Source organism: Tachysurus fulvidraco, chromosome 8 (genome assembly GCF_022655615.1).
Source record: "Tachysurus fulvidraco isolate hzauxx_2018 chromosome 8, HZAU_PFXX_2.0, whole genome shotgun sequence".
Taxonomy (NCBI): domain Eukaryota; kingdom Metazoa; phylum Chordata; class Actinopteri; order Siluriformes; family Bagridae; genus Tachysurus; species Tachysurus fulvidraco.
The window spans coordinates 21,438,401-21,449,654 of record NC_062525.1 but is presented as its reverse complement, the minus strand read 5'-3'; the positions used below and the strand labels follow the sequence as shown (position 1 = coordinate 21,449,654).

At 37.7% G+C, this 11,254-nt stretch overlaps 1 protein-coding gene across 1 annotated transcript; it reads left to right on the top strand.

Annotated features, from left to right (window-relative positions):
* Positions 1-341: 341 nt before the first annotated feature.
* Positions 342-10,230, top strand: pgap3 (post-GPI attachment to proteins phospholipase 3). Its single transcript, XM_027159122.2, has 8 exons — positions 342-776; positions 3,220-3,317; positions 3,963-4,115; positions 4,433-4,495; positions 5,088-5,149; positions 5,506-5,642; positions 6,120-6,324; positions 6,533-10,230. The coding sequence occupies exons 1-8, from the start codon at positions 581-583 to the stop codon at positions 6,594-6,596; spliced, it is 978 nt and encodes a 325-aa protein (XP_027014923.1). The 5' UTR covers positions 342-580; the 3' UTR covers positions 6,597-10,230.
* Positions 10,231-11,254: the final 1,024 nt, after the last annotated feature.

Below are 11,254 nucleotides of genomic sequence, written 5' to 3'. Positions count from 1 at the left end.
TTCTCCCTTATAAAATTCAGGATAGTATAGAGAAAAGAATGAGGCTAGAAAGCAACCTTACGGTTTAAACATCACGGTTTCAATTCAGCCGTGAAGATACATTTGCCTAAACATTGCACGAGCTGAGGTTTTGTTTAAAACCGAACAAGCGTGTGAAGTTTAGGGAATAACAGATTAGGGAAATTAGAGGACAGGGAATATTTGTTTTCGGGTGAGTGTGATGGAAATGTACTGATGTAAAGAAAGAAAGAAAGAAAGACACACACACACACACACAGAGAGAGAGAGAGAGAGAGAGAGAGAGAGAGAGAGAGAGAGAGAGGGGCGGGGGAGATTTACTTCCGGGTTTCTGTCAGTGCTGTCTGTAGCAAGCTTTTCCGCATACTTCATACTTTCCAGCAGATTCACCTGCGCGTGTGCACGCGTAAATAAAACGCCCAGGTGTTTATAACAAAGCGAGCTGTCATGTCGCCTTAACTACTTCATCTCAGCTCCCATGACGTGACAGGGACGGATCGCTCTCTTGGTGCATGCAGTGTTGTTCTTTTTTAATACATATACACGCCGTGTGGACACCATAATGGCTTACTGCACGCCACTGAGACTCGCGCTGATCACCGCGCTGCTCCTGTGCACACCGGGTCGCGTGCACGGCTCTCAGGGCGATAAAGAGCCTGTATACCTGGACTGCGTGAAGCAGTGCGCGCGCACCAACTGCACCGGCGCCAAGCTGCGTGGCTTCCAGTCTGCACAGCCGCCTTACATGGCGCTCACTGGTAAGTTTCCGGCTGACTGCTAAGTTGAAATCAGTCTGCTACACTAAACCACACCGCACTGCACCGATGACAACCAAAAAGCATGTTAGGTCGGAAGTTTCTGCTTTTTTCTCTCTCCATCTCTCTCTCTGATCGTCATACTGGATTTGTTTTTGTGTTCATACCCAAATTCTGCTAAAAAACCGAGGTCCCGTCTTCTGGTATTTGATTGGTCAGTAGCCCGTGGTCGTAACCAATCCCATTCGCTAATTAAACAGCGAACAGAGCTCTTAGCCAATCTTATTCTTAAAGAAAGGACGGAATAAAGACTTATCAAAACTAACCCAGGGACGGTTTAATGATATTTAGTGTCTGAAAAGTTCCTCCCAAAATTGCTCTGCATCCATGAACAGCCCTAACACAGAATCAGGAGTCCATGTAACTTAACTGACTAATGTTTCACGTCATGTTAACATAAAAACTTTATCTATAACAAAACAATTAGCTTCTGACTAAGGTCACAATTTAGCTAGTTAGTTAAGTCCTTTACGTAGAAATGTTAAGGCAGAAAGACAATGAAAATGCTAAAAAAAATGTCAAGAATTGTGTTATTTTAACAAATTATTCCTCTGAATCCTCACCAAACCTTCATGGGTTTCTTTGGAGAAACTGAGTCTCTTCTGTGTAGGTATTTTGTTTTGTTGGTAAAAATATCAGTTACTCTGTCAGTCATAAATTCAGGAAGTTATGTGGTTTTATCTGCTATAACATGTTCAGCCAGGAAAACATAGCTATCTTTTTTTTTTCTTTCTTTCAAATGGTGCTGACCTGGTGGATTTCATTTCATTCACACAGCTCTGAGAATTCAATTCCTTATGCATCCATAAATATGTTGAGTTATAAGAAAAAGAAAAAAAAATCAACAATAAGTGCTCGCAAAATTGATAATTGCAAAGAAATTCGTGACACCTCCTTGTTCTTGGCACGTTATTACAAAACACAATCATTAAAAAAAAATCAATTAACTTTTTTAAAGGTAGATATGAAATGTTTACTGGAAAACACACACAGTTCACTAAGAACATACATCAGTCGATTTTAGCTAAAGTTGTTTTTTAAAGCTGTTTAATTTTCCCACACCACCACCTGTATGGTTTAAGCATTGTCAGTTGTTATAGGTTTGTAAAGCTTCCTGTTCTCCAGAAGCACACATTTCACAGAATAAAGAACTGTTTTAAACAACTATGAAAAGTGAGGATTTGTTAAGAACAAAGTGATCACACAGCCTTTATTTAGTATAAGTAAGCTGAGGGGAGGAACAATAGCACAAAGTGATGTAATGTTGAATTTCTGGATTTTCCTGAAGGACAATAAAGGTGCTTGGAAAACTGTTTTACATAAAATGTCTCAAAAGAGCTAGAACATGAAGTTTAAAAGATGGTTTCACATTTGTGTGTAAGGCCTGAGGTGCAAGCCTTAAGAAATGTTTAGAGAATAATTATAAATATTTATTTATATATATAATAAATTTATTTATTTATTTATTTATATTTATATGTCATGTTGTACTGAAATGGTGGGATTTTTTTTTATGTTGGGAAATCAACCAATCCCATAGATTATAAACAACAGGTACAGAAGCACTGTACCATTCAGTGCACTCCTGGGTCAATGAGTGTGGCCTTTATTTGTCCTGGACCTGCTGTATACCTGTAGTGCTGAGTAGCCAAAACTAACAGTTGTTGCTTTAGTTGGTAAAAGCCAACGCAGGGATGCAGCTTTACACAATTTCAGCTCTGTTCAGGTAATATTAATGTAATAGCCAATATTACGATATAAATTTATCAGTTGGCATATGACATTTTCTTTAGACACAATTAATGTGCACACAACAGCATAGCAAGGGACAAAGCAAAAAATGATGACTTTTAAATTGATTTCATGAACACTGTGCACTATGGAATATGTCTACTGGGGGGGGCACAATAGACTCAGTACAGAGAAACAAAGCCAAGCAGAAAAGCACAATGCTTGCATACAGAAGGTGTAAATGAGAAAGTTGTTTGAATAAATTACTAATGTAAATAACATGATCAGAGAAGTGTACAGAAGTCACAAAATACGAGCGGCAGTCATTTCACAGTATGTAAATACTGAACACTCTGGTTTGTTATTTACATATTTACAGAATGTAGATGTTGATGAAGGTCAACATGTTGGAGTCTCAGTAGAGAAAAGTGATGTTCTACAGGAATTAATGGTGACAGGAGTTAATGCCCAATTGTGGAAGATGCTAAAATACAAATGACACACTGAAATTTGATTTATTATTCACTACATGCATTTTCTTCTTTCATTTCTTTCACTTTTTTCTTTGTATATATTCTACATAATGTTAAAGTAACAATGGTTTGTGAAAGTTCTACACTCTTGATTGCTTTGTCTGGTATGTATCAAACTCCAGGTTGGACGTGTCGGGATGATTGTCACTATCAGTGCATGTGGACCACAGTTGGACTTTATCAGGCTGAGGGCTATAGAGTGCCTCAATTCCATGGAAAGGTTGGTATCAAAACAGTATTGGAAATCATTTTACTGCCTTGTTATGCAAGAAACCACAAACCACACTCCTCTGTCCTGCAGATGGTGGAAAACTTAGTTACACCTTTACCTCTGACTGTTAAAAAGTGTTGATACTGGAGACTCTACAAAATGAAATAAAGCTTTACCATATAAACAAATGCACATTTTCTTTTTTTGTACTTTAAATAGTATTAAAAGTAAAATAAAAGTTAAAAAAACAACAACAACAACAAAAAAACCAAGCAAAATAAAGCTCAAGAACCCGTTCTTATATATGTAATATATAATATTCATGTTATAGCATGCAAATACAGAACACTCCTTGGGCTTTGGGCGCAGGGTTTGTAATTTGCATATTTATAGAATGTGGATGTTGTTGAAGTAAAACGTGTTGGTGCTTCAGTTTATTATTCAAGAGAGAACAGTGATGCTACAGAACAAGTTTCAAGTGACCCTAATCAGCACAGGAATGTGGAATAATATGGAATAATAAAGATGCACAACTGAAATGTGACTCATCATTTAGTAGACTATTTTTTTTTAAGTTTGAGAAAATAGATAACTTAAATTTTAATTTAAAATATTTAATTAGACATATGAGTGAATGTGGATGTGTGTGTCCAGTGGCCGTTTGTCCGTTTCCTGTGTTTCGAAGAGCCAGCATCAGCTCTGGCATCGCTCCTCAATGGTCTGGCATGTTTACTGATGCTACTGCGCTACCGCAACGCTGTCCCACGCCAGTGCCCCATGTACCACACCATCACCGCCTTCTCACTGGTGAGAAATCTTTCTGTGTTTGTGTGTGTGAGATGTTAACAATACATAAGGTTGCAATACATAGTATGTAACTCATAGGAACACATTTTACATTACATTTTATCTACTTGCCATAATGTTCTGAATAGGATTTTATGGCTAATTGGATGTAGATTACTTTTATCACAATTAATAGGCAACAGGAGCACATCGCTTTATGTCTTAAAGTCTGAAAGTGCCCCACCCTCTCAATTTCACCAGCTGCCACTTCACTTCCTGTTGCTGTAATCTGCCAGCACACTGTTTTAATGCTAGGAATATTCCTCCTTTTCCTGCAGGTGTCACTGAATGCCTGGTTCTGGTCTACAGTATTTCACACCAAAGACACTTATCTAACTGAGGTACAGCAAGGCATGCCAGATTGAAATTTTATAGTGATGCTGAGGTAAATTACATAGGTGTACAAAAAAAAAGTCCTACAAACAGGTAAATATTTTAGATTTCAGCTGCTTTCCCAGTTGTATCCATAATCAAAAGGTATCTGCCCACTAATACATGATATATCACCTATTTTGTTGCTGTGAAGCTTTAGAGTCAGTAAAACTAAAATTTAATCCTCTAACTGTTAATGATTTGTGCAGGAACTGAACAAAATCTCTTGTGGATGTTGTGTTAAATGAACTGACAATTTAAAATGTTAAACTAGCAAACACTGGCTACTGGTTTTCACTACACAATAAAAATATTTTCCATTCAATCTTACCTGCTTAGGTAGCTGAAGTAACCAGTAGCTAGCTAATGTTAGCAAGCGGTTGGATAGCTTAGTTGTGCTAAATGGAAAGGATGCAAAATAAATCTGAAAGTGAAGTGTTACTTATGAAATTTGGCCACTGGTTTATCAAATTTAATTTATTTAACGTAAGAGACGATATTTTTATGTGATGCAAAACAAAATCTATAACTGCTGTCTTTTTTTTTTTTTTGTTATTACAGAAGATGGACTATTTTTGTGCATCAGCGGTGATTCTCTACTCCATATACCTGTGCTGTGTCAGGTCAATATTTATGAAACGATCTATTTACCAAAACATCTTTACCTGTCCTTGTCTCTTAGCAGATGTTTTAAGCAGCATTAGGTGCTAGCATGCTAGGTCTGTCCAGTTGTATTACAATTTTACTAGTTGAACTGACTAACAGCTAAGGCGTCTAGCTAGTTAACTGACTACATATGTGTTACATATGTAGCCTGTCATGTTATGCTATTTAATCAAATTATTATCCAATTATCCATTAATTATACAATTCATTTTGAGAGCTAGTTCTGCCGCGTTTTATTTTTCTACAGTTATGTTAGCTTTGGCGATTTAGACAGTACTGTTTCATCAACTAAATTATGGCATGTGGTGTTTAGGACGCTGGGTTTGCGGCGGCCTGGCGTGTCCAGCATCGTTGGAGTTTTTCTTATCCTGGCCTTCACCTCCCATGTCTCCTATCTCACATTTGTTAGCTTTGACTATGGTTACAACATGGCCGCCAATGCAACCATAGGTCAGTAAAGACTGTGTTTATCTGTTATTAGAAACCATGCACATGTGTGGTGTTTATCCTCCTGTGACAAATATGCATAGTTATTTGCATTTAATTACATTACATACAGAGCGAATTAGACTGTATCCATCCTATGCATGACAAGTCTTTTATAACAGCTGTGCTTCTATTTGAACATTTTCTTTCTGTGGGAACAAATTAGCAAGCAAAACTGGAGAATAAAAGCTAACATACAGTAGTAAGTAAAAGCTAACTTGGTGAATGGAAGCTAACCTAGCAGGTAGAAGCTAATTACGTCAGTAAAAGTGTACAATGTTGCCATTGAATTGCATCATTTGGTATCATAACATGGATTTCAGCAGGTTTATATAATGATTTTGTTGTCAAAACTTAAAATACTGCTCTTTTTAAGTCAAAGAAAATTGCTTGTTAATTATTTTTCTTGTGTTTTCTGTATATTTTATGTCTGGGATTCAGGCATGATAAACCTACTTTGGTGGCTCGGTTGGTGCTGGCAGAATCGGAGGACGTTGCTGTACTGGTGGAAGTGCGGCGTAGTGGTGGTGCTACTGCATGGCCTGGCGCTGTTCGAGCTACTCGACTTCCCGCCGGTTTTCTGGGTGCTGGATGCTCATGCGGCCTGGCACCTGGGCACTGTTCCTGTCCACTTCCTTTTCTACAGGTACACATGTCAACACAACTTCTTTCTCCTTTCTCACGGTCACTAAATTTAGGCTCATTTTAACTAAATGCACATACAGTATACATTAATTTTGACACTTTCTGAAGGCACTATCTGACTGGCCAGGTAATGTTTCTATAGTAACAGCTAGTTAAATTCCAAAAAGAGATGAAACAGAATGAAACGTTAAATTTTTCCATTATTTCAGTTTCCTCATAGATGACAGCCTCCACCTCCTCAACACAGAGAAGGCCGGAGTCAAGCTGGAATAGGAGGATCCTGTTTCAGAGCCCTACCCACTTCTCTCCCATCCCTCCAGTCAGGACCAGTCTGTGAATTTCGTGTTTACGAATTGAGTTTACACTTTTTTTTTTAAGCACTCCACTATGGACAGCTGTGAAGAGAGTTCCTTTTGGTTGCTTTGTTTATGCGTGCTTGATTTTTTTCCTCACCATGTTTTTGCCTTTACTGAGCTTTGCCTTGAGTGGAAGAACTTTGAGATTTGGCTGTTTTGCCAAACTTTATGGACATGGTTTGTTTAAATGTGACCCATAATTATTCCTAGAGAAATCTTAAAAATGGTGTAAAGCAGAGAGGTCAGGAGTGTGCTGTGGCTGTCAATTTTCCAATAGCATAACTCGTGTTGACATTTACCATATCAAGCAAAAGTGAGAAGATGAAGGAAATTCACGTTTGCTAATATTTTTAACATTAAGATTAGCGTTAAAGCAATACTTGCACCTGCATGCCATCATCCAGCTGCAGAGGGATAGGATTATGAAATCCATGCCAGTGTTCACCTGCATCCAAAACCATATACTAGTTCACTATTAATAGTATGACAGAACTACAACGCAACGCTTACCTGAACTATGGTGCAATTTGATGTATAATGTTTCGTATCTCATGGCCTGCCAACCTTTACATCTGGGTTGACTGACAATTGCATAGATGGTTTGAATTTTACTGTATTAACTGACGTCATTTAGAAGTTTTGCATTATTCGTGAAAGAATTTTCAAAAATGTCTTGCGTGTTGATCATGCCACTACCATGAGTGCCAGTAAGACATTAGTCCTCTTCGGGATTGGCAGGTCTGAGAGCGTATGGTTTTGATATTTATTTTGGATGCTAGTATGACTTTGATAGCTAAAGATGCATTTTTGATGAGAAACTAGTGCAGTGACATGGTGTAGCTTTTACATATCCAGACAGATAAAAAAAATCACAGATAATTGCATTTTAATCAGAGAGGCCTTAGCATGGATGCTGCTAAGTTCTAGAATTTATCGTGAAGTATAAGCTTACTGGAAGCCTCGTGGTATAATATCTTGTGGGCCATTAGCAAGGGGAGTACCAATGAGTCTAAAAACCAGAATCAACGTAGTTTTGTGGTATATTTTATAGGTGAGTTTCATCCGAGTTTGTTGCAATTTTTTTGTTTGATTTTCCTAGCACAAGTTGAAACAATTTTCAAAAGGAATGTGAATGCAAAATTGTTGAATTACATGAAGACACGAGAGAACCATTTTGCATTTGAGTATTTGAACAAAGCATACGACTTTTGATTAAGGGTGTGCGAAGGCCCATGATTGTTCCGTGAGTTTATTTACACGTTGCACAATTACACACTGATCAGTATGAGCGCAATATCTAGGTGTATTGAAGGAAAAATCCTATAACGTCATGACATAACTCACAAGTGATATGCTGAAGCAGCTGTAATGTTTGCTTTTGCCTTTTTTCCCATTTCACTGCTGCCGTGTTTGCCTCGATTATTATTGTTTATTTTTTATTTCTTATGTTTTCATTTTTTGCTCTTCATTAAGTAATTTGAAGCACGTTTCTTCACCTGGAATGCCTTTAGAGGAAAAAAGCGGAAGAATTTTAATGTGTGTGTTTTCTACCTATGCCTTATCCCGTCTTGTCCAGTGCACAATTGTGTCTCCCGTCTTCACTGAAACTGTGGTTCCATTGAACGATGTGAGTGCTTATTTGCTCGCTGGAGAATTAACACCGATGTCAGCGTGTCTTTGTTTTAAATTGCCACTTGTGCACTTTGTGTGTGTGTGTGTGTGTGTGTGTGTGTGTAGAGAGAGCAAGCATGTTCAGCTGGCGGGTAAATATAGCCTTAGATATTTTGGAGCTCGGAGTGTGTTCATAAGTCACCATGAGAACCCTGAAACACTGCGAAGATTTGAACAGGTTTTTATTCCATAAAACATGATCTCCACACATAACGATTTTCTGTTTCATTATACAACGTGTTAAACCAAGACGTGTTAACCTGATGCAAGTGTTTCTCACCCAAAAATTTATTTCCCCCAACTTTTCTAAAGCTTAAATCCACATGTAAATCTTTATGTGCTTGCTTAACATGACACCGTTAGGCTCTGTATTGTGATTTTTGTTTAATGAACAACCAGGTTAAATGACCGAATTAATCCATGTTCTCTGGAGGCAGGGCCTTGAGGGCGACGTGCACTTACAAAATGGCGTCCTCCATAAATAACATTCTAGTTCGAGCGTCATGGTGAGGATTGAGATTGACATCCAGTAATTATGTTAGGGTGTGCATAGCTTTTCAAGATTTGTCTGGGGAATATCTGAAGGTTTACTAGATGAACAAATTGAGCCAGGCTTGATTCTGTATTGCTACACACCTCATATATATCAGAGCTTGATTTATTCTGAATCTAGGTAATGCAGCTAGCCTCCTAGCTCCGTAGGAAAAAAAATCATCAGATACATCATTCGGATTAATTAGAATCCTTGATACTATGGCCCTACATCATGCACACACTGATATACTGTAGGATCGAATGTCGTCAGCGTGCCAATTTAGATGTAACGTTTTTCTCCTTGTTTGACAACCATCATAATACAATTCATGGCTTACAGATAAAATGAAGGTTAAAATAATCAATGTTTTAATTAAAGGCCTGATACGATTATTTTACTTGCACTTGGTAACACAATTTTCCCTAACAGATCACAAATAATTAGATATTGCCCACTGTACATCTACAACCCTTTTTTTCTACTCACAATAGTGATAGTTATTGTTGAACAGTTAAAGGGAAGTGTTGTTCCAGCTAGCAGCTAGTTTATCTAGCTTCAAATTAGCTCATATTAATAAAGAATGGTCTGGCTAGTTTTTCTAGCTAAGTCTGTAAAGGCTATTGAGCTAACCAAATTCATGGAATTTGTAGCTTTTCCAGAACATTCTAGAGATTGTAGTCACATTTTTGTTTAGCTGTAATGTTTTTAATCAATTCAGATGACTGAGCAGTGGAAGCTTTTCCTCAGTTAATTTAGGTATTTCTACATATCTAGACCAAATCCTGTCCACGGTGATTCGTAAATTTAGCTACAGCTAACAATTCTGGATTATTACCACTGGGTTAGCTAGATGCTTATGATGCATATTATTTTATTTTAGCTCTGATTCATGTAATATTAGCTTAGCTTTTTTAGACTATTTCAGGCTCAGTTGGATCGGTTTGTTATATTTTGTTTTGCATTTAGATTCATTTAGATAAATAGTAATATCATTTGTCTAGCTAACTCTTCTGTTGACATTTAGATACACAATGAGCTCATTTACTTGAGTGAGTTGCTTCTGTGTTGATGAAGCTGTGGTGCATCAGTGAGGTTTGTTTGTTTGAATTTGGGTGAGTAGAAAAAAGGGGTTTCATGTTCAAATGCTTAATTACAATTCAAGAGTCCCAACAAGTCTTAAAAAAACAGGGAAGATTGAAGGCACAATGGTTGTTTTTGTTTGTTTTTGCCATGTGCATGTTCATCCTCTCTCTATCTCACTTTTCCTTTTTTTCATGCTGCTCCCTTTCTCTCTGGTTTGTGCAAAGAAGCTTTAAGAAAGAAATAAAGTGGTTCTGTATTAACATTTGGTGTTATTTTACTGCTTGCTTCCACAGTAGGGCACAGTACAAAATGCAAAATTACCAAACATAAAGTGCACTAGATTTGGCTAGGAGCTTTTTGTTTATACTTTTCATAGTGCTTATAATATGTACTCTCATGTTAGTAAAAAAAAATTATAAGAACACATCAGATGGTATACCACATCAGAAATAGTGCAAGACACATGAAGTATTTTATAGCACATCCAATAGAGGGACCCATTCTAGGCAAAAATGAGGCTGGAGTACACAAGCACACAGTGTGGGAGGAGGTTGGAGAGTCTCGTGAAAGGAGTGTATTCTTTACCAGAGTGCTGAGACACAATCAGGCTTGTGATCAGTGCGTGGCAGAGCATGCCATTGTAAACTCCTGGAATGTAGTGTGTGTGTGTGTGTGTGTGTGTGTGTGTGTGTGTGTGAGAAGAGGTCAAACTCGTCGCTGAACTGTCATAAACAAGCCTGAAAACAATCTGCGTCTGTGCATGAGTAATACTTAATTAAGCACTTGATTAGGTGAGTACACAATCACAATAGACTCATCCATCCAGTTCTGACTGTGTGACCCCGGCCACGTCTCAAACGCCTCACAAGTTTAGACACACATGGTGCTGCATAGGGCATATTGCTTCCTATGTAATTATGTAAAGATTCAAATAAAAAGAGGTTCATTATCAATTGCATGTATGCATATACTTTATACATTGTTGATGCCATAGTAGAAAGTTTTTGTAAATGGAACAAATGCACATGATGTTCACGGTATACTGTATATTCCATGACAAGGGGTGTGATGAGCTAAGGATATACAGTGCACTGAATACTAAATGGAGATATAGTTCACTATATAGTTTCCATGCCATAACACAAGCTACTGTTTATAAACAAATGCATGAGTGCAAAATTGCTCCCTAGGTAGTGCACTTCAATAAGGAGTACGTAGCTAATTGACTTCCAAAATGTTCCCTAAGCACCGCACTTATACAAAAGAGAAGTTACTTGTACGTGGTA